At 55.4% G+C, this 22,350-nt stretch overlaps 8 protein-coding genes across 8 annotated transcripts; 4 read left to right on the plus strand and 4 right to left on the minus strand.

Moving 5' to 3' along the window:
- Window positions 1–1,256: 1,256 nt before the first annotated feature.
- On the minus strand, window positions 1,257–1,785 carry G647_09993 (40S ribosomal protein S26E; the record flags this gene model as incomplete). The annotated part of the gene is made up of 3 exons (XM_008725985.1): window positions 1,257–1,471; window positions 1,555–1,657; window positions 1,738–1,785. The coding sequence occupies 3 exons, from the start codon at window positions 1,783–1,785 to the stop codon at window positions 1,257–1,259; spliced, it is 366 nt and encodes a 121-aa protein (XP_008724207.1).
- Window positions 1,786–2,085: 300 nt separating this feature from the next.
- Window positions 2,086–4,232, plus strand: G647_09994 (uncharacterized protein; the record flags this gene model as incomplete). Its single annotated transcript, XM_008725986.1, has 3 exons — window positions 2,086–2,271; window positions 2,324–3,197; window positions 3,250–4,232. The coding sequence occupies 3 exons, from the start codon at window positions 2,086–2,088 to the stop codon at window positions 4,230–4,232; spliced, it is 2,043 nt and encodes a 680-aa protein (XP_008724208.1).
- Window positions 4,233–4,690: 458 nt separating this feature from the next.
- G647_09995 (uncharacterized protein) lies at window positions 4,691–8,511 on the minus strand (the record flags this gene model as incomplete). Its single annotated transcript, XM_008725987.1, has 2 exons — window positions 4,691–8,362; window positions 8,410–8,511. 2 exons carry the CDS (start codon window positions 8,509–8,511, stop codon window positions 4,691–4,693), a joined length of 3,774 nt encoding a protein of 1,257 aa, XP_008724209.1.
- A 420-nt stretch (window positions 8,512–8,931) lies between these two features.
- Window positions 8,932–11,545, plus strand: G647_09996 (uncharacterized protein; the record flags this gene model as incomplete). Its single annotated transcript, XM_008725988.1, has 4 exons — window positions 8,932–9,231; window positions 9,284–9,414; window positions 9,465–11,376; window positions 11,432–11,545. The coding sequence occupies 4 exons, from the start codon at window positions 8,932–8,934 to the stop codon at window positions 11,543–11,545; spliced, it is 2,457 nt and encodes an 818-aa protein (XP_008724210.1).
- Window positions 11,546–13,572: 2,027 nt separating this feature from the next.
- On the plus strand, window positions 13,573–14,823 carry G647_09997 (uncharacterized protein; the record flags this gene model as incomplete). Its single annotated transcript, XM_008725989.1, has 2 exons — window positions 13,573–14,431; window positions 14,648–14,823. The coding sequence occupies 2 exons, from the start codon at window positions 13,573–13,575 to the stop codon at window positions 14,821–14,823; spliced, it is 1,035 nt and encodes a 344-aa protein (XP_008724211.1).
- A 707-nt stretch (window positions 14,824–15,530) lies between these two features.
- G647_09998 (uncharacterized protein) lies at window positions 15,531–17,070 on the minus strand (the record flags this gene model as incomplete). Its single annotated transcript, XM_008725990.1, has 2 exons — window positions 15,531–16,372; window positions 16,425–17,070. The coding sequence occupies 2 exons, from the start codon at window positions 17,068–17,070 to the stop codon at window positions 15,531–15,533; spliced, it is 1,488 nt and encodes a 495-aa protein (XP_008724212.1).
- A 364-nt stretch (window positions 17,071–17,434) lies between these two features.
- On the plus strand, window positions 17,435–18,203 carry G647_09999 (uncharacterized protein; the record flags this gene model as incomplete). The annotated part of the gene is made up of 2 exons (XM_008725991.1): window positions 17,435–17,511; window positions 17,585–18,203. The coding sequence occupies 2 exons, from the start codon at window positions 17,435–17,437 to the stop codon at window positions 18,201–18,203; spliced, it is 696 nt and encodes a 231-aa protein (XP_008724213.1).
- An 808-nt stretch (window positions 18,204–19,011) lies between these two features.
- G647_10000 (uncharacterized protein) lies at window positions 19,012–21,085 on the minus strand (the record flags this gene model as incomplete). The annotated part of the gene is made up of 2 exons (XM_008725992.1): window positions 19,012–19,867; window positions 19,920–21,085. 2 exons carry the CDS (start codon window positions 21,083–21,085, stop codon window positions 19,012–19,014), a joined length of 2,022 nt encoding a protein of 673 aa, XP_008724214.1.
- Between the last annotated feature and the right edge of the window lie 1,265 nt (window positions 21,086–22,350).

Here is a 22,350-nt window from a genome sequence, read left to right on the forward strand (position 1 = left end):
GGCGCGTTCCAGGAAAGCCCGCTTCATCTAAGCTCGACTAGAGTTCATGTACGCTGAAACGATAAATACTCGCTTACTTTTGTTTGGTTACCCGCCGGGACGAGGGCTTTCTTAATCCGCGGCCATGACAGCTGACCAGTCACTTCATGACCGCCGCAATTCGGCAAAAGCAGCCTTTGGTGAGAACGCGCAACTCCTGTTAGCGAAAACGGAGGAAACGAGGACGCAACGAATTTGCGGTTACAGAGAATACCCAGGCACGCGTCGATCATTAAGGGCCAGGACGTCTGTTGGCAACGACACAGCCCAACCTAGATGGCATGTGAGGGAGAGCAAGCTGGATGCCGGAGTCTTACGGGTACATCGAACGGCATGGATTTCCTCAAGAAAGAGCTACTGACCAGCCGCACGATCCTACTTGATCCCGAGTCGATGACCAGACTCAAGGATTCCCGATGCCATGCAGACTTTGATCTTTTGGCATGGGATCGACGAACGCACGGTGTGTATCACCTTTCCGGAACAGTCGAGGCAAAAGTCGCAGCATTGCTCGAAGTAGAGCGTGGGACGAATGCGCTCACGTTGGGATGAACGTGGAAAAGCATGCTGTCGGAAGCAAGCATTGGTCGCTGGCTCTACTCAGCTGGAGAAGAATCGCCGCATACACGTTAATTCCTGACGGCCTAGGACGGCCAACGTGGCCGCGAACAGGGTAACGAAGAGCATCTTTCTGTCCAGGTAACTGGCCCTCAACCATGTATGCATGCGCCTACCTTTTTCCGGAACAGAACAGCAGCTTTTCAGAGTCGTTGTGAGGCGGATCGGCCACGATTCATAAGCAGAGTCTGATGTCTTGCTGTCCAACAAGGCGAGGACAGACGATCCACGGCAGGCGACACTACAGCGCAGATGATCTTTCTATTGGTACTATCGCACGTTCCTGCTGCACCACGCAATTCATGGTCATTTATTGGTAGGGATGGCATTTCTCTTGTAATTGCATCCTTGTTATGAGCGAGTTCCTTGACGCTCTGGTGGCCATTCGACAGTTATTCAACTGCCACTAGGCAGAATTGTGTCATCTATCATGCCACATATTCGTTCGCGTACTCGAAGTGGCATCTAGCAGCCGCTGCAGCTTATCCGCCGGGCTCACTGCCTCGATCTTGCTTGCCTGTGCCACCTAACTTGCGTCGCGGGCTTGCACCAACCACCACTTGCTATTCCCATTCCTACCATTGCAAAATCAAAGTACCTCATGCCTGCGCGGTCTTAGCGGCCTGCTGAGGGTTGACCTTCTTCCCATCCTTGTTGTATCGAATCCTCGGGGGCGGGGCACGGTTTCGGCGGCCTTCTCGCGAGCGTACACGCACGATCTTGCCGTGAATGGCGCAGCTGACGCAGTACTGCAGCTTGAGGTACATCTTGGGAACAGCGTAGTCGGTGAAGACGGAGGCGTCAGAGATATCACCTGTAGCGTAGCAGATGTGTTAGACCTTAGCCGCTCGGTTGGATGTTGAATTAGGGTAGAATTTGAAGGCCAGATAGACATACGGATAGCAGCCGATTCGACCATGTTTCGAATGGTGAATCTCTTTATGGCCTTGTCCTTGGGGGTGCAACGAGAGCAGTTCGAGCATCGGATGGGCTTGACATGCTGGAATTGAAACACACGTTAGTCCGTATCAATGTGAGGCATGCTCAGCGCAGTCTTTCCAGGAGAAATATGGGACATACGCCTCTGCCTTTCTTGTTACGTCCGTTGGACGCTCGCTTCTTGACCATGTTGGCGGTTTAGGATGCTGTGTCGTCGATGAGCTGGCTCGATGGTCAAATTGAGCGGCAACGTCAAATTGCAGACCGGATCTGTGGGAGCAAATTTGCCAAGATTTGCGCTTGATGACATAAGCCACCGCCAAACCTTCCGCTTCCATTGTTTACTCGAAGCGGGTCTCCTGCAGGTCACCTGCGTTTCAATCTTTGGCACCAGGACTCAGTCAGTGCAGCCCAATCGATCACCAAGCAGACGATCTGATTTGTGAACTCCCTTCCGCAGTCCGTTCTGATTGATCTGCCTGATAGACTATGTCTGGCGTCAACGGTACTTTCCGAGGAACGCCCAGTAGGCGAGGTCAACTCCCATTTGCGGACTCTCCCTCTGCCATTCCTCGTCCCAAGCTAGAGTCGACCGCGAGCACAACGGCACCCAGCGAGATGTCTGGCACTTCCACCATGTCCGCCAGTCGGGCAAAGCAGAGCAAGAGAGATGAGGTATGTTGTGGCAACCAGTAACTTAAACATCGGTGCCTAACGGTTTATCAAGGCCATCCGACGTAAGATGGAGGCCGATCTCAGCAAGAAGAAACATGCCCCGGCTCGCGCGCGACATACGCGCAAAGCCCCTCCGGGCACAGTCCTCGCCCTCAAACCCAGCCAGGCTCTACAGATCAAGCCGAGCACTACCGTTGCAGAGGCGGCCCAGCTGATGGCCGCGAAGCGAGAAGACTGCGTCCTGGTTACGGACGATGACGATAGAATCGCGGGTATCTTTACGGCGAAAGACCTGGCTTTCCGTGTAGTTGGAGCTGGTATCAAAGCCAGCCAGGTTACCATAGAACAGATCATGACGAAGAACCCCCTGTGCGCGAGAACAGATACTAGTGCGACAGACGCTTTGGATCTCATGGTCAGGAAAGGCTTCCGACATCTTCCCGTCATGGACGAGAATCAAGATATCTCCGGTATCCTTGATATCACCAAATGCTTTTACGAAGCCATGGAAAAGCTGGAACGCGCATACAGTTCCTCTCGGAAGCTTTACGATGCACTCGAGGGCGTGCAGTCGGAACTCGGCTCGAGCCAGCCCCAACAGATCATTCAATACGTCGAGGCGTTGAGACAGAAGATGTCAGGACCTACCTTGGAGTCGGTCTTGAATGGACTACCTCCCACGACAGTCTCGGTCAGGACTTCTGTGAAAGAGGCCGCCCAGCTCATGAAAGAGAACCATACCACGGCAGTCTTGGTGCAAGACCAAGGCTCGATCACTGGTATCTTTACGAGCAAAGATGTGGTCTTGCGTGTCATTGCGCCGGGTCTTGATCCGTCGAACTGCAGCGTGGTCAGAGTGATGACGCCTCATCCCGACTTTGCACCCACGGACATGAGTATTCAAGCTGCCTTACGGAAGATGCACGGTAAGTCGTCGCATGGTTATGCCCATACGGCACCAGCTAAAGCGCGCTACAGACGGACACTACCTGAACCTCCCAGTAATGAACGGTGAAGGCGAGATCGTTGGTATGGTGGATGTCCTCAAACTGACATATGCCACCCTGGAACAAATCAACACCATGGGCTCAGGCGAATCCGAAGGTCCCGCTTGGAACAAATTCTGGTTATCAATGGACAACGACACCGAGTCCATCATGTCGGGTGAGGGCAGCCACCGCCCTACGACACCCGGCCATCGTTCGATGATGGAATCTGAGACTAGTCGGCCCGGTTTTGAACGCGGTGATAGCGTTATGCCGCACGATTCAGCCTCACACCGTGGAGATGATGCCCACTCGGAGGTGCTTCCCTCAATTGAATCGCCGGTGGAGACCGAGGCGCCTTTCCCGTTCAAGTTCAAAGCTCCCAGCGGCCGTGTCCATCGTATACAAGTTCTCGCCAGCCACGGGGTTACTGAATTAGTCGCCCAAGTTACCTCGAAACTTGGCGGCGAAGTCGAGGCCGTGGGAGGCGAAGCCGCTGTCGAAGACGGGCAACTGGGCAAAGCCGGTTACGCTCTGAGCTACATGGACAACGAGGGAGACACCGTGTCCATCACCACCGACCAAGACCTTCTTGACGCAATATTGCTCGCGAAGCAAGGCAAGCGGGACAAGGTCGACTTGTTTGTTCACGACCCGGCCCAGCCACCGATTGCCGCGACTGTTGATCCTCATCCCCAGCTGTCCAAACCACCGACACCACCGGAGTCAGTGCTGAAGACACCGGCAGCGCCCGCAGAAGCAGATGGGGATGACGAAGATGAAGGAGAAGAAGAAGTTCCCGTGGCCAAGACGATTCGATCGAAGCGAGCACCGGCGGTACAGCAGCACAAGCAACAAGAGCAGCCACAGATCATCGCCGGCGTGCCGAATGATTTACTTCTTCCCGGTGCCATTGTCACTCTTGCCGTGGTTATCGTCGGTGTTTTTGCGATTAGCCGAGCAACAGCGAAGTAGGCGTCAGGCGGGCGCGAGATGGCGTGTGAAACGTGATGATACCCATGCTTGCGCTTGAGACTGTGTTAGTTGTCCGTACCGCAACTGCTGGAGTGAGTGGGGTTGACTTTGATTTCAGTTTGGCAGACTCTTCCTTCTTAATGCTGTACAGATACGGGGATTATGACATAGATTAAGCCACAGCCCCTCCACTTTGAACATGCATGTTTACACGAGAGCCCGCTGGAGGGCGTACCGGCCGTGCCACTCAGCGACTCTTTCCTCCAAAGCATTCGCGAGACCGACCGGGAATGGAGGGCCAGATGGTTCATTTCCTTCTTAGTGCTAACCAACGGCTCTTCTCTTCCTTAAATCTACAACCACATGTGGTGTGCCTGACTTCAAACTGCGTATCTGGCTGGCAATGCATCTGCTCAACTATAATCACTACATACTTTCCCACAATATTGCGTCCCTTCTTACATCAAACTCGTCCGGCCGCCAACCTCCCGCCCGCCCTGGCCCGACGGCATCTCCCCGTTCCTCCCCACCACAAACTCCCTATATATGGCGGCCAAGCGCCTCCGCTCGTCCGGCGAAATACTGCTCCTCGTGCTCGCGAGGCTCTTCTCCACATGCAGCCAGGATATCACCACTTTGTCGTCCTTGGCGTCCGCATCCGCGCTCGCGCTCGCATGCTCCTCGGCCGCTCCCTCGGCATCGGCGCCAAGGCCCAGGCCCGTGCCCGCGCGCGAGCCCGACGTGCGACGCGCAAAGGTATTCCTCAGCGCGGCCTTTTCGCGTTTGCGCATCATCTTCAGGTCCTCCAGTTTCGCCGCCACGGCGGCTTTGGACTCCGCGGCCGCGGCGCCCGTGCCGAGCGATTTCTTGGCCAGCGCATCCTCCTCGGGCGAGTACAGAAACTGGATGAAATCGTGCTTGGCGTGCGAGGCGTGTTTCTTGCGGCGTTTGCCGGGCCCCGTGCCGTTGGGTAGGGAAGTGTCTTTGTTGTGAGCTGCATGCGAGGAGGTTCCGGTTCCGGTTCCGGTTCCGGACATCCTGTCGCCGAGCAGGTCGTGGATCGCTTCCAAATGCGCGTTGTACATCAGTGCCTGGAGATCTGCGCCGCTGAAACCCTCTGTGCGTTGCGCCACGCTCAGCAGACGGTTCTCCACTTCGGGGGTCAGGCGCAGTTTCGTGCTCACTGCCTTCAGGATGTCGAGCCGGTCGTTCATGTCTGGCATGTCGCAGAGGAGGGATTTGTCCAGTCGCCCCGGTCGAAGGAGTGCCGGGTCGATCAGATCTGGGCGGGATGTCGCGGCCAGGACGTACACGCCATCTAGCCCCTCTGCGCCGTCCATCTGCGTGAGCATCTGATTCACGACCCGATCGGTCACGCCCGTGGAATCGTGGCCCCTCTTCGGGGCGATGCTGTCAAACTCGTCGAAGAAGAGGACGCATGGCTTCGCGGCTTGGGCGCGTTCGAAGAGATCGCGCACGCTCTTCTCCGAGGCGCCGATGTATTTGTTCAAGATCTCGGGCCCTTTGACGGAGATGAAATTGAGGTTACACTCGCCGGCAACGGCAGAGGCGAGCAGCGTTTTACCGCAGCCGGGGTAGCCGTACAGGAGGAGGCCGGAGCGCAGGCGAAGTGGGGAGCGAGCGAAGATTGGCGCGTATTTCGTCGGATAGAGCAGCGTTTCGAGCAGCGTGTTCCTGGTGCTGTGGAGGCCGCCTATGGACGAGAAGGTGGTCGTCGAGTGTGTCAGTGTTACATTGCGGAGGGATGAGGGAGTGAAATTCCTCAGTGCTGCATCGAAGTCGGCTCTTGTTAGTGTGGGCTGCGTGTCGGAGGAGTCATCGTTGGATGTGATGATGCGGGTGAGGGTTTCGTTGCGGGCGCGGGCTAGTAGGAGTACCAGGTCGGCAGGCATGTAGCCATCAGTCTTCCCTGCGACGTCGAGAAAGTCGAGGCTTGGGGAGACGCGGAAGCCGTCGCTTGTTGGGGACGAAGCGGAAGATGTCGGTCGAGACGATGGATTAGATGGATCCATCCAGGAATTTTCGGACATGCTCTGCGTGTCGCTTGGGTTTCTGGTGTGCTTGTGCTGCGGTTGAGAAGAGCCATCGCTGGTTAGTGATGCGAGGATATCTCGTCGAATTTCTTTCGTGGGAGCCTTTATCGAAATGATGTCGCCGACGATGTGTCCTCCAATGATGATGCTATTGAGCGAGTCCTTCGACTGCGCGGTCGCAAGTAAAGCAACGCCAGAATGGATGCTGCAGTACTGACGTACAATAGCACACAGCACTTCAGTGATCTGTCGACTCCTGGCGTTGTCATTGCCGACTTCTAATTCGGTCTCGCTGGGACAAATCTTGTCCAGGTCGTCGAGCACAACCACAGACTGTCCACCAAGCCTGGCACACCAAGATGCCGACATGAACAGCCGTGTCAAGGTCTCCTTCACCGTCGATACTCGAGTCTCGTCCGTCACGAGCTTCTGGCAGTCGAAGAAGGTCACATTGAAGACATAGTCCTCTCGCAGCCTCTGTGATATGCAATGGGCGAGCGACGTCTTTCCCGACCCGACGCCACCAGTCAGCAGAACCGAAGAGCATAATGTCAGATTGGACATGCACTGCTGCAGGATTCCGTCGGCACCAATTAATGTAGGTAGTTTTGTTGGAATGCCGTGGGCAAAGGTGGGAAACAAGGTCGTCAGCTCAACAGGTCGGGCGACTTCGGCTTTGATCTCAAACTCATGGTCCTGCTCCTGAGCAACCACCCAGAGGGTTTTATTGTCTGGATCTTCGTCCACCTCCGCTGGGCGTCTGAATCGCAAGATGCCACCGTCGAAGGACGTCGCAGACGACGCGTCACCCGACGCTGGAAGGACCATTCCATCAGTAAGAGCACCAGCCAGTAGATCGTCATCTCCAGCAAAGGTCAGTCGTAACCTGTCCGCCAGTGCTCGCTTGGCTGACTGCGAATCCCCACCGAACTGAAGACCGTCTTTCTTTTTCGAATTCAGAGGCAGGAAAGGGTAGAACTGGAACTTCTTGATCGAATAGCGCGGCAACGGCGGGTTTGCAGCCTGGATGCGGACGATGACCCCTACCAGTCCTTCAGCACCAAGTACTCTGCAAAGAGAAGAGGACAGCACGGCATGGTTGCCATCTACAGGAGTCGGCCACGGCAGGACTTGGGCGACAATCTTGGAAGCGGGTCTCCCGACTTCACTGCCTTCTTCCTCTTTCAGTCGGTTGAGCTGAGCAGTGTCTAGCTGGGCCCGCATGCCGTTGGGTTTGACGATGGTGACGTTTACCCACGTAGCTGCTTTCAGACTCTCCGACTCGATCACGTCACTACCAATCCAGACACATAGCTGGTTCGTCCGTGTCGCGTTGGAAGCATCATCAAAGAAGCCGTCTGCCACTGAGCGATCAATGGCGCGCATAAAGAGAGCAGGCCTCGTGGGCGCTGCTTTGCGAGCTGAGCTGACGCCACTCTTGCCACTGCGTCTGCTTGCCGTACTTCTCGCATCTCTTCTATCACTTCTGCTAGATTTGGGTCTGGTCTTGGGGGCCACTATGACTTCAGCATCTGGCGCAATTTTGGCGAAAGGGATGGTGTTTGGAATTGGCGGGACCAAAGAGGTGACGACGATGTTAGCCGTTGATGTTGGTGATAGATGCAATGTTAGAGGGTGGGCGGTTTCCGTTTGTATGGTAGCTCTGCTGGTATATGCAGGATTAGGGAGCGCGCGAATTTGAGATAGCAGGTTGAGCTCGAGAAATGTGGCATGAAGTTCAATGACCTCCCAGTCCGCAGGCGTCAAGGGTTCGATATTGATACTGTGAGCGACAGGTGGATCGAGGTGAATGAGAATCCCGATCTTCTGGCCTTCGGCAAGACCAAGGACTTTGGCGAATGTCGCGTCAATCTCAACTGTCTGAACATCCTGCTCCCTGCTTCCTGGTCGAGTCCGGTCGTTATTCAGAAGAGACGCTGGCCTTGTCCGGCTGGGCATTCCAGTCCATCCAACGTATGCGCATCGTTGAAACCCGGCACTGTTGCCGCTGGACACAGCGCCAGATGACAGAGTTTGAGATCGATATTGCAGTTCAACCACCACATTTTGAGCTGGCTAACTAGGAGTAAGCACAAGCGGTGATGGGGCGACAGACAGCTTACAATATTCGTGTTGCTGATCAACGCGATTAATCCTGGAGGAAGGTTGACCAAGCAGTTCTGAAGGGAGGTCAATGCGACCTCAGCTCGGACAGGAGGAGCCATGTTGGTGGACTCGGGGCATGAGGAGAAAGGCGCCTAGCCCAGTATCGGTGACGGGGACAATAGTGCGAAGGGCGAAGACTACGGCGTGGACACTGGCTCAAGACATTCTCTGGGACCAAACATCGAAGAACCATGGGAAGACTATGAGTACGTTGTCGTCCGAGCATCCTCCTTCGCACCATTCGCAGACTTCGGATTCGGCCCTTGTCGGAACCTCGGCTCGAAGTGGAGAGTCACGTGAGGAAAAATATGCACAATAAGATTAATATCCCACCGTACCAATTTACGCGTTGCTTTCGCGCCACGACGCGTCGCTGAGCATGCAGAGCCCAGCCCCCCTGTACGAGTTGCGGTTCTTCAGTCGCTGGAATCGATCCAACAACAGCATCTCCTCCACCCTCCCACTCCCCAGACGGCACAATGGCGCTCCTCCAGTACAAAGCGATCGCCGACTACGAAAAGCAATTAGCAGCATTCCAGTCCTTTCTGGAGAAATTTGAAACCTCCAAGACCTCCTCGGACGCAGCTGCTGAAGCGATCGATGGACTCCACCTCGATGGCGACCACACTAGTGACGAGTACGACTTCATGGACGATATCGCAGACGAGGATCGCACGGGGTCACGACGCCGACGGAAGCGGAAGTATATGGACATGTTGCAAGAGGTAGCGAATCGGGAGCGCCAGAATATTCTGATAGAGTTGGACGATCTGAACGAGGTGCGCAAGTGGTCCTCAGCGTGAAATAGAGCTGTTGATAACAGGACTACAGTTTGAAGAGTCGTTAGGAGACGAAGTACGTCTGAGACTTGTCGAGTCGGTCACGAACAACACCAAGCACTATGTCGACCTATTTTCCGAGGCTGTCGATAAGATCATGCCCAAACCGAGTAGAGAGATTTCGTACGTCGCGTGCCTGGGTCTGGCGGACCTCCGAACTGACGTGACGCCAGATTCAAAGACGATGTGCTCGATATCATCATGGCCCAGCGGGCGAAGCGCAACGAAACAGTGGCGTCTGCTGCTGAAGCAGACACCGAAGCTGCGGCGCCCGTCTCGACATTCCCAGCAGAACTAACCAGGAGATATAATCTGAATTTCAAGCCTCTCACGCCTTCAGGAACCGACGCTGGCAAGAAAACGCTGGCGGTGCGACAAGTGCGAGGAGAGCACCTGGGACATCTCATCACTGTGCGAGGCATCACGACAAGAGTATCAGATGTCAAGCCCAGTATTCGAATTCAAGCTTACACATGCGATCGATGTGGCAGCGAAATCTTCCAGCCGGTCTCGGCCAAGCAATTTACACCGCTACAGATGTGTCCGTCCGAAGAATGCAAACAGAACGACTCCAAGGGTCAATTATTTCCTTCGACCCGCGCCTCTAAGTTCATGCCCTTCCAAGAGGTCAAGATCCAGGAGATGGCAGATCAGGTCCCGGTTGGGCACATTCCAAGGACATTGACAGTGCACTGCAATGGAAGTCTTGCACGACAAATGAACCCGGGTGATGTTGTCGATATTGACGGCATTTTTCTGCCCACGCCATATACAGGCTTTCGAGCCATCCGAGCCGGGCTGTTGACGGATACCTATCTCGAAGCACAAAATATTACACAGCACAAGAAAGCGTATCAAGACCTGAAGACTGACCCTCACATTATTCGAAAGATCGAGTCTTTCAAAGCATCGGGGCACATGTACGAGTACCTGGCTCGATCAATCGCACCCGAGATCTACGGACATCTCGATGTCAAGAAGGCCCTCCTCCTCTTACTCATTGGTGGCGTGACAAAAGAGATGGGCGACGGCATGCGCATCCGTGGAGACATCAATGTCTGCCTCATGGGTGACCCCGGTGTCGCCAAATCTCAACTTCTCAAGTACATCACCAAAGTGGCGCCCCGTGGTGTCTACACGACGGGTCGAGGGTCCAGCGGCGTTGGTTTGACAGCAGCAGTGATGCGCGACCCCGTGACAGATGAAATGGTGCTCGAAGGCGGTGCCCTCGTCCTCGCCGACAACGGAATCTGCTGCATCGACGAATTTGATAAGATGGACGATGGGGACAGGACCGCCATCCACGAAGTCATGGAACAACAGACCATCTCGATCAGCAAAGCCGGGATCACCACCACCCTGAACGCACGCACGTCAATTCTCGCAGCGGCGAATCCACTCTACGGGCGCTACAACCCGCGCATATCTCCCGTGGACAACATCAACCTCCCCGCCGCGCTGCTCTCCCGATTCGACATCCTCTTCCTCATCCTCGACACCCCCTCGCGCGAAGCAGACGAAGAACTCGCGCAGCACGTCTGCCACGTCCACATGCACAATCGGCACCCGGAGCGCGAAGGCGAAGGCGTCGTGTTCTCCCCGCATGAAGTGAGGCAGTACATTGCCCAGGCGCGCACGTTCCGGCCAAACGTCCCCAAGGCCGTGAGCGAGTACATGGTGGGCGCGTACGTGCGGATGCGACAGCAGCAGAAGCGCGAGGAAGGGAGCAAGAAGCAGTTCACGCACATCTCGCCGAGGACACTGCTGGGCGTGTTGCGTCTCTCGCAGGCTCTGGCCCGATTGCGATTCAGCACCGAGGTCGTCAACGAAGATGTGGACGAAGCGTTGCGGCTGATTGAAGTGTCCAAGGCGAGTCTGTACACTGATCAGCGCAGCCACGGCGACCAGACGGTCTCGTCGAGGATATACGACCTGATACGCGGCATGAGAGAGTCGGGGGCGGCGAGTGTGGGTAGTGGCGCGAGAGGAGAGCTAAGTCTGCCTCGAGTGACAGAGCTAGTTACGGCACGGGGCTTCACGAGTGAGCAGTTCCACAGGACCATGGAGGAGTATGAGTTGTTGGATGTAAGTGTCATCGTCCTTCTTCCCTGCTGGGGCCACCTACTAATGCGGCAAACAGGTGTGGCAAGTCGCCAACAATGGGACCCGGCTGGTCTGGATCGAGGCTGGCGACAGTGACGCAGACAACGATGAGCTCATGGATGGAGGTGAAGGCGAAGACGAGGATGAGTAGTGGACTGGCTTTGGTTAAGAAGCTTCATCTGCAAGCCTTGTTCTGGCTGATCACTCTTACGCGACGATGCGGTAGACGGGCACGGTGTTTTCCAGCGTGCGACACCTTGAGAAGGCTTCTCATGCGAGTCAATGGGCTGCGCTTTCGGCAAACGGTGGACGACTTGAATGCTCTGGTGTGTGCCGCGGCGGCAGGGATTGGTTACAGTATCAGATCAAGAACACAGCGATGGCATTTATACTCGACGAACGCTTCCCTGCTTAAATGTAGTCTGCTTGAAAACAGGTCGAGTGTACCGTTCCTAAGGGCCGAACAATAGACGCAGTTGAGCAACGGGACCAGCTGTCTACACAGTACCGTGTATGAGTACGGTACTCTGATTAGGGCAGGCCACCCCCTACAACGAGAAAAGATTGTTCATCACGCAAAGAGTCGTAAGCGTGTAAAATGGTGCCAACCGGGCAATAGTAGTCACGCCAAAGCGACGGTCGTGCTGGGAGCAGATCGTAGCGACGCTGTCGACGAGCCAAGGGGCGTCGTGGAGGCGCCTCCGCCTGTTCAAGCGCGAGGGCAAAGACTACTCCTTTGAAGGAGACACCGACGTGGATATTGAGATAGATATAGATATAGATATAGATATCTCCATCGACCTAATCTTCCAGTCGCCCGCCCCGAGTCTGCGTGAATTACTGTTCACTCGTCCCCATTGACTCCCTGACCAGCTATAGCACAGCGACGAACACGAGCCTTCTTCAGACAGAGCAAGAAATCGTATCTCTCCCCTACCATGTCGAGAAGACTCTCTCTCCCTCTCATGGGTCGCGTACGAGGACATCGGGGTCTCGTCGCGCATCACCCTCGACCAACTCGGCAATTGACCATACAGGATTTCCCGAGGCCTTCCACAGTCTGGTCGTTGCGGCCTTTGTCTATCTTTTCTCGTCCAGGGACTCAGTCATTCTGTACAATAGCATCGCTGCCCTCGAGCGTTCCCGCCGATGGTGCTAGTAATATCAGCTGGCACCTCTTACCTGGCCATGTTGACGAGACTTGAAGCTTCAGGCATGGCTTGGATGGTGGGGAGGTCGTTCTGGACTCTGCCGTCGTACGAACCTTTATGATGGGCACTGTAGGGAAGCCTCTTTCCAGGAGCATACCGAGAATATAATACTTCGACACATGCGCAAGTTGAAGGAGTCGCTTGCTTGATGAAGACCGTCAAGACCATCAAGACCGTCACTATACCCGCTCAGGCGTGCATTACCGAGGAAGAAGTTGCTGGGAGATCCGAGTCCACGGGACCATCGAGATGACCTGAGTTTTCGCCACGGTTTTGAATCATCGAAGCAGATTGGTGTCAGGCCATGACGGGCGAAGAGAGAGCAGTGTTTGTTGGAAGTGTGCCCTAGTCAATCATCACAGATTGGCATATATGTATCTATGGGCAACAGAGTGATACTGTACCTACTACGGGTACCCAGACTGTACTCCGTACAGGGTACTAGTACCTGCTTCGGAAACTTGGAGAGGATACTCTGTACAGGATCAGCCTCCCTGCACAGTACTGTCCTGGCCTAGTGTCGTTCCTCTCGTCTCGCCTTGGGCGCCGTGGACGTCGGATTGTAACACAAACCACATCCCTCGTCCCCGCCTCGAGTCTAGGCACCTAGGCAACTGGCTTATCCTTACCGAAGCTATGGCAAGCAACCCTCAGACCGTGTGGTGTGCTGTGTTTACCCGAGGCTCTGACAAGGTTAGAACTCCAATCGAGGGGCTGCGGCGCCATGGCACGAGACGGTACCCCGCCTGCTCTCTACAGGATTCGGGGATGACGGAGGCAGCGAGCTAGGGAAGAGCGTTGACACGAGCTCTCCTGACCATGGGGGAATCGGAAGTTCGTGTCGCGGTCCCGTACACACAGCTATATATCTAGGGCCCGGGCTCCTCCCCAGGGTCTTCGGCCTCTGCAGATACAGTACAGTAATAGTATTCACACCTCGATTCTTCCAAGAACTCCATCGTCGACCATGGCGGACTATTCCAACCTTCCCGACTTCGACTCCCTGCCCAAGGTGGAGGGGATGCCCCAGGGCTGCGCGTGGGGTGTCTTCGACAAGGGCGGCAAGAAGGACCATCTCGGCTGCTTGAACCTGCTCACGCCCAAGGTGATCCAAGAGGCCTTCAAGGAGGCGCGCGACGGCGTGTCGGTGTCGCTCAACTGGCCGATCGGCGCCATCAAGAAGCCCGGCTTCGCGCGCAAGGGCCTGGAACACAAGGTGCTGTCGTTCAAGGAAGGGCCGTTCAACCTGCACGGCTTCGACGACGAACTCGAGTTCAACACGCAGTGCTCCTCGCAGTGGGACAGTCTGGTGCACTACGCCCACCAGCCCACGGGGCTGAGCTACAACGGCGTCAAACCCACCCGCGACCAACTCGTCCAGGAGTTCGGCAACGTCGACCTCGACAAGGCCCTCCCCACGCTGAACCACTGGCACGACCGGGGCGGGCTGGTCGGCCGCGGCGTCCTGCTCGACTACCGCGCCTACGCCCAGGCCAAGGGCATCACGTACGACTGCTTCTCCTCGCACGCCATCTCCGTGCAGGACCTCGAGGCCGTGGCCAAGCACCAGGGCACCGAGCTCCGCCCGGGCGACATCCTCATCGTGCGCTCGGGCTTCACCGAGGATCTCGGCGCCGCGACCGCCGAGGAGCAGGAACGCCTGCTCGGCACGCACAAGGCCGTCGGCGTCAAGGGCGTCAGGGAATCGGCAAAGTGGGTGTGGAACCACCATTTCGCGGCCGTCGCGGGCGACGCCATCGCCTTTGAGCAGCTGCCCCCGATCGTCGAGGACGAAGGGAACCGCGAAGGCGGCATTGCAGAGCTTGGTAAGTGATCGGGTATATGCCCGAAAGCACATTGGAAGCGCCCTCACAGCAGCCGAAGCAGGGACGGAAGCAGGTATGAGGGCATAGGCCACAATTAGAGACCATGGCGGCGACCCGCAAGCCACCTTTTCCAAGCATTTCCTCTCCCTTTCCCCCTTTGTCTTCACTCATCACTGTTTCGACCTCATCTTCTTCCTCGACTAACGCGTGTCATAGTCCTCCACCAGTACTTCCTCTCCCTCTTCGGCCTCCCCATCGGCGAACTCTGGGACCTCAAGGCCCTCGGTGAACACTGCAAGAAGATCGGCCGGTATTCGTTCCTGCTGACGAGCGTGCCGCTCAACGTTCCCGGCGGGATTGGGAGCCCGCCCAACGCTCTGGCCATCTTTTAGGTAGACGGTGGAGGGTAGGCGGTGGAGGGTAGGCGGTGCAGGGCAGGCGGACGTGAATGGTCAAGGGCGAACTGGGTGCACGGTGCAACGATGCCTGAGAATGGACGGCGAAATCTGCGGCGGCAAGATCCCGTATGGTGGCGTGCATGTACTTGACCGACTTGAAGAGTGTACACTCTGTTGTGGTGCCTGGGGGATGTCCTACCAGTACAGTCAGTACATGGCGTACGAAGCCTGCGAGGGAAGGTTGGCACTCTGTCGCGCTGATGAGGGTATTTGCGCCGTGACGAGAATGCAGTGGAGGATATCGTGACGCCGCCCACTTCGTCGAGATAGCGGATCCAACCCTGTTAGCCACTCTGCATATATGTACAAGTCACAATGCTCCCACCCGAGACCGGGAGAACGACTTCCCTGTTCAGGGCGTCCCTGCTGCATATATCTAAACCATGCCAGTCTTCCCGTCTATCTCTATGCTCATGTATACGGTGTTCGACTTCCTCCCCACGAGCATAACCCTCATGGCAGACGGCGTGTCTATCTCTCTCGACACAGTAACGGTATTTTCTTCCTACTGTCCATCCTCCCCATTGATCCCATAATCCCAGGACAGTCGGACACCTGCCGCGCCTCATGAAACGATACCCTTCCCCGACTTCCACCCGGTCAAGTCTCTTTTCATCCACAAGAGTCAGTCAAATTCCAACTTACGCAATAGCCCGCCTGCCCAACCGGGCCAACTCTCCTACGACACCCCCTCCACTCAGCCCCCTCATCTCGCCTACAAACCCATCTGTAATCTTCTGGTGCAAGATTCCACTTCGTGCAAAGTACTCCAGGTATCCTCTGCTTTCCTCTCTGCCTAGGCCCTTGAGTTCCATAAGATGTACGTTATTGTGAGCGGTGGCGGCGCCGGAAAGGGCGAGAACGCGCTCATCAGGCTTGCTGTAAGGTTTTGGAAGAGGGAAGTCTGGGTCAGTGGGCGCCATGTGCTGGTATTGGACGGCCCGCATTTGGGACAGGAGGAGTTCGAATGTTGGGTGCGCGGGGGTATTGCTTCCCGACGTGCTGAAAAGGACCATGCCACCGTTGACAAACGGGCTGGCAGCACCAGGGCTTGAGAACAAAAAATTGGTGAACCGCTTCACCAGTGTGAATTGATGGGCGTGGATGATTTTGTGCTCGCTGTTGCGGTACAGCGTCGGACCCATCCAGTGGTCTACCCCATCTGCTGCGACAAGCACGGGCGGTCGAGGGTTCACCCCTGGCACGCTCAGTTCTTTATACAGAGCTTGCCAGGCTGGCGAGGAGACGTGGAAGTCCGCCGCGCCTTGCTGGGCAAGGTCGTAAAGTGTGGCATTGCTCTTCAGCGAGAGGGGTTTAGCGTGACTGTGGTTGAGTTTGAGGGTTTTCAGGACGGATTCGTTAGAAGCCACGGCGCGTTGGAGGAGGAGCTGGGTGAGATGGGGTTGGGTGTACATCTGCTCCGTGTCGGTTTCTGCGTGTCGGAGAGGCGCATAGGAGGACGTGTTGTTGACGTGTTCTTGGGCTGCGGACGAGGGTCAAAACGTAGCTGGGGTCGAACAGAGCGATGGACTTACCCTCTGGTATGTTCAGGACAATCCACCGCTTCATATAGGCCATGCTCATCGCCTGCAACATCAGAATGCTCTTCCCACTCGCCCTCTCGCCAACAACCAGCCTCTTGACGAATTTGTTTGCACCATCCGCACTCTCGATGTCTTGCATTTCCTTCGCAACTTTGATCGTCTCCTGTCTAATCAACGTCGCCGGTCTCCTGAACAGACCCCAGTTCTGCGTCGTCTTGAATGCCCTCGAATCTCTCAATTGATCCAGCAAGCCACCATCCAGAGCCATCATCTGCCCGATGTGCTTTTCCTCGGCCACATTTTCCTTACTCCACGTCTCCATGTTAGACACGGGTATGGCATTGGTGTTGCTCAGAACGATCCGCCGCCTTTGAGCTCTCCGTTCTCCAACAGGAGGAAGCTTTGGCCTTTCGCGCGACTTCTTCTTGAGACGCGCGGATTGAGATTGGCGGGCGCGAGGTGCGCTTGAGCCCTGTTGCGTGGCTTTCTTCTTCAAGAGCGGAGACTTGTATTGTGCGGCGGTCGTGTGAAAGGAGGTTGTCTGCATCCACGTCGCGGCAACGATGGGCAGTGTTCTCCGAGGTGTGGTCGATATTCGGAGCCGCGAGAGACATTCGGAGCATATCGAGAGAGACATGATGCTTGCCGGCGGCTCCCAGCGGAGTCAAATGGTGGCTGCTGTATGCAAAAGCTCGCTGGTAAGGTGGAAGAGCAGCTTTCCACTTGAACTGCACAGAGACGAGAAAGTAAATCCGCGATGGGATATCCTCCTATTCGGGGCAGAGATTGATGCTGCCCTATTGTTCCTTTCCGCCCCGAGGAGGGAGACGAAACCTTCACCAAGGGCTTGCCTAAAAGCAGCACCCGTTAGCGGGGAAACCTCGGTACAGCCTCGTAATCTTTTTCGCGGAGAAGTTGAATCCTCGAGCAACTTTTCCCACACTTCTACGCCGCATATACTCAAGCATTCCAGAGCGCAAGACATAATGGTGGACACAGTAATGGCGGAGACATCGGTCTCAGTACAAATTCCCGTATCGACACTATCAACTAACACTTCTTCAAAGCCAGAGAGGTTGTACGTACTCCTCTTCTACGCTTCTTTCCTATCACAATCTACTTGATGAGAGAAATACTCACGCCTTTCCAAGACCGACGACAGTTGAAAAACCTAGCCCCTATACTTACGACCTCGGCTATCTCAACGCCGTCGACCCTAACCCTCTCCCAACAACAAGCAGCCTCCTCAGCCAGCCCATTGCTCAACGCAACGAGACCCTGAAAGCCATAGCCCGCGATGGCGCCCAATGCCTCCTCAACACCCTCCTAACTACCTGCCCCATCAACTCCACTCCTGATGGGCTGATCATGACTCTTCCCGCACCGCAGAACTACCTCCCGAGGTGGAAGCCGCTGCCGAAACCTAAAGCGCCCACGAAATGGGAACTTTTCGCCCGCAAGAAGGGGATCGGGAAGTATGGCGGAAGTCTCAAGGGAGGCGCCGCACAGGAAGAGAGACGAAAGAATCTGGTCTATGACGAGGAGAGCGGCGAGTGGGTCAAGAAATGGGGCTATAAGGGTGCGAACAAGAAGGACGAGAGTCAGTGGCTTGTCGAGCTCGATGATCAGAAAATAAGGACGGAGAAGGAGGGCGCTGATGCAGGGAAGAATGTGAGAATGGAGGGACGGAGGGAGCGAAAAGAGAGGATCAAGAGGCAGGAGCGGCGACAACGGGGCAACGAGAGGAGGATGAGGAAGGGGGGCGGTTGAGACGGACGAGCGAGTGCTTGAATGAGCAAGAAATGAACCATCTTATGAGTTGCCAGTTTGGCTGGTGGGGCCTCGTCTGGCTGTATGCTGAAGCATTGCATTTTACAGCTGCCAATTCCGCTCCCACGTTACCTTCTGCTGCGTGCATGGTGACAGAAGAGAACGAGGGCGGCGGAGTGACCCTGGCAGAGATGTCAGGAACAGATACATGCCTGAGTTCGCCCAGTACACCCTCACACCTCATCCCACCAATACCAGGATCAGCCAGGATCGATGTGAAACGCGGAGGGAAAGCCTCGGGGCTACCACATGAGGGTTCAAAGCGAGAAATCCGGGCATGCATGCCCACAGGTATTATTGCAGACCACTGCTGCCCGTGAACTCGGGTAATTCAAACTCATCAAGGCTCAGATTCCAATCTCTTTATCTTTCCAATCTCGTTCAGTTCAGTCAAGGCTTTGCAAAACGTCAACTTCTTAAACCAACCTAATCATACAACAAGAGGGTTCCACCAGAGCTGCCCTCTTTCCTTGTTCTCGGCCGCTTCATATCCCGCCGGCTCGACTCCTCATGAAAGCTCATAGCCAACTGGCGGCCAAAGCATAGGCCGCGTACGATGCAAGAACAAACATCAATGCTGAACCCCCGAAAATGCATCTAGATAATACATGATATCTCCCGGAGCCCAAAATCACTCCTTCGTCAAGCCCGACAGGCTTATCCAAGCATGCCATGCAACAGGTAAATCAAATGCACTGGGTTGCTTTCCCTTCAAACCAGACGCAGAATAGTGTTGTAGCAAAGAGTCTCACATCCTGATAGGAGAAAGCCCAGTCAGTTCTGGCAACTTCTGGTCAAGTGACAGTTTTGGAGGTTCTGGTGTGACAATCCGATGTGGCACAGCAGGTACCGACTGGCTTGGTCCATGCCCGCTGTTAGATCGATCCCTGGTATTTCCACCTTGCGAAAGACTCCTTTGTTTGGTCTTGGGCGCCATGGACTTGCGGTGTGCAGCGGCATCCGCACTCCGAGGAGGGTTCGGCTCGGGTGAAGCTGCTTGAGTAGCTTGAGCTGGTTGTTGCTGGCTGCTCCCACTGGAAGAAAGGGCCCTCTCGTCGAGACCGAGGTCTTCGCTCTCATTGACTGAACCTTCTCGTTCATACCGGTACTCTTCTTCCAAGTATTCTTTCTCGGTCCAGCAACCTTGCCAGCAGTTCTTCCAGTCCATAACCAGGAACTGGAAACAGAAGGCGTCGATCTTCAGACAGGGTTGGAAGCAGATACACAGGTTGCGGTAATCCATCTTGTTCTTGTCAGCATAGCTGTTCAAGAGGCTGAGATGACACGTGATGGCGAAGAGGAGGTAGTAGTTGAAGGGCGGTAACCGCGACAACTCGTCTCGCAGCAACTGAGGCGCTGATGTCGCACCAGCGCATTGTGTGGCCACTTTGTTCTGCACGGCTTTCGGAAGAATCTCGTCAGGCAGCTCTCGCAACCATGATTTGAACATCGAGCCGATCGTGTTGATATCATACAGCTCGGGCTCGTCAAACAAATTGATATCGTACTCGGTGTCAAAGCGCCGCTGCCAGTGTTTCACATCTCTGCCGCTACCGGGTATCCGATACAGGCCTTCCTCCTCTGCACCGTTCATGTTCAAATAGCTAGATAACGATGTCAGCGAGGATCTCGAATGTCGAGGCAACAGGAACTTACTCAATGCAGCGCCAGGGCAATGCTGGCATCCAAAACTCTGTCTTGTCCTTCGATACCTCGAGACGCCTTGCAATTCTCGTTTTCCGGGTTTGCTTGACGAGTGGCAGGTTGATTGTCGTACATACGTAATTGTCATCCGTGACCGTTGGCGTCTCGCGTTCATTGCTACTTCCGCTTCGTGTAATCTTGCCAAAGAAGCCTTTTCCGGCCTTGCCAATGCGATCGCCCACGCCTTTGCCTGTTTGCCCGATGTTGGAGAGGATTTGTAGCGTCGAGCCCTCTCGAAACGAGTGCGACATGGGTAGATTGCCTGTCTGCCTTTCTTTTCTCGCTGACAGGAAATCGTCGCGCGTTTGTCGATCTGCTGACCGGTTACGAGTTGTTGCCCCAGCTTCCGTCCCAAAGGCTCTATCTCGATGGTCAAACTTGATGGGCGCGGTCTTTGGCGATGTGTCGTCGAGCCGGTCTATGCCTGGACTAGTCGTATCGAGCTGAAGATGACTTGGCGGTGGATTCTTCTGTTTCGGCGGCAAGTCCTCCATCCTTACGGTCTTGGTCCTTGCGAGGATACCTCCAAATCTCGGCTTGGGCTTCTTGCCTGCTGCAACAGGTTCTGCTGGCGGCTGAGCCAGCGTTGGTTCCGATATGGTTGGCGGATTGTTTGCGTTTATTGTTCCATTGCTTGATCCGCCTTTCGGTAGCTCTGGCGTTGAACCTTGCTTCTTCACTGAATGAAGAGATCGATCTTTTGAACTGGCGCGACTCCTTCCACTTGGTCTTTCTCCGCCTTCTGGGATGCTTGTTTCTGAGGCATGCAGTTTATGCGACGATTTTGACGCCATGAGGTTGGAGAAGAAGCCCTTGGACGGGTCTCGGGCGTGTTTTGGAGACTGAGGAACGGGCGAAGGAGGGAGTTCAGGCATGGCTGTTATCTTTGGCGAACTTGCCCCTGGCTGCGCTCCATCCTGAGAAGCAGACGCCTGGTGCGACATGAAAGACTGGGGAGGGCCTTGCAGAAAGGGCGACGTCGGTGCTGATCTTGGGGTGTGTGGAGTATGGGGAGAGCCCGTCGAGCGAGGGCTCAGTGTCGCCGGTGTTAAACCATTGAGGTCATCATTGTTGTTAGGAGCCAAGTTGAGTTGTGGTAAAGCCGAGGCTTTTGGCATGTCTGCAAACAAGCTGCTTGAAATGTCATCAACAGGGCCGACTGCGAGTAGCCGGCCGTCCTTTCACGTTGGACAGGGCTTTGGCGTGTGCCAGATCACCGGGACCTAGATATCCTCCGTCGGGTGTATTGCCTGTCTGTACCACCTCCTTTGTAGTGACAGAAATAGTACCCAGTCTGATCAAAGTATATCCGAAAGTGTCGGGTGATGATGGCTCACACGAGGACAGGATGATGTTTTGGTGTGATGATGACCTCCCGGTTGTCGTTCCAAGCGCAATTGGTGCTCGAGGTATATCCCAAATGATATGAGTGACGGCCGCAGATGTGGGCGATCGGTCTCACGTGGGTTCTGTGCATCAAATCGTCCGTGTCGACCAGTGGCTTATACCAGAAAGCCTGGTGTGATTCGGGTCGGTAGGGGAGGTTGTTCGTGGGGAACCGTGAGCGGGCACGCCGTCAAGGCGCAGGTGAATGCGTTGGCAAAATCGATATATGGAATCCCTGATCAAACAGCTTCCGTTGCCGGATGTGCGTATGTTACAAATAGGTAGTCGGGCTCGCTGAGTGGCTTGCGAGGACAGCGGCTAACAAAGGAGGAGTTTGGCAGACCGAAGGAGCGACTGAACTGAAGGGTAAGGTCGAGCCACGCGGCACGTTCTGGGTCAAAGTGCTGAGGCCGACACCCATATACTACAAGGACGACCAAACTGGTCCCGAGGGAGGGTTGGATTGCTGTAAGGGTATAAGTGCGCTGTTGGTGTGCGGTTTGGAAAGGCCTGCTGCGTGAGTGGTGTGGATAATGGGGTGCAGCCAAAAGTTACTGCAAGGACAGTCGAGCCCGTAGTGGTGGAACGGCACAAAGCGGTGAGGAAGGAATGAGGGGACCTGCCAGGAACAAGACCGGAGCCAAGGGCGTCGTGGGTGTCTGAAAAGTAGCCTGCGCGCTACTGAAAATGCCTGCTTTCTTCTTCGAGGCCGCCTGGCGTCGCAGCAGGCGAAATCCTTAGGGCACAGCCTAGACGCAGGTCGCTAGACAGATGGAGACGGTGCGCGTCAAGGTGCGCTGCACGAGCCTTGAAGCATCAAGTCCTCATTTCAGAAGAGTGGCATGAGATGCTTTTCCTAGTCCACTGCCACTGCATGCAGTTCTCGGTACTACAGTCAAGGCAGTGCGCCTATAATGCAAGAAAGTGGGGGGCGAAGTCGTAAGTTGTGCATGAAAATGTGGATAAAGCACAAACTGAAAGCAGCTGACGCAGACCC

This window comes from Cladophialophora carrionii (genome assembly GCF_000365165.1).
Source record: "Cladophialophora carrionii CBS 160.54 unplaced genomic scaffold supercont1.12, whole genome shotgun sequence".
NCBI classification, from domain to species: domain Eukaryota; kingdom Fungi; phylum Ascomycota; class Eurotiomycetes; order Chaetothyriales; family Herpotrichiellaceae; genus Cladophialophora; species Cladophialophora carrionii.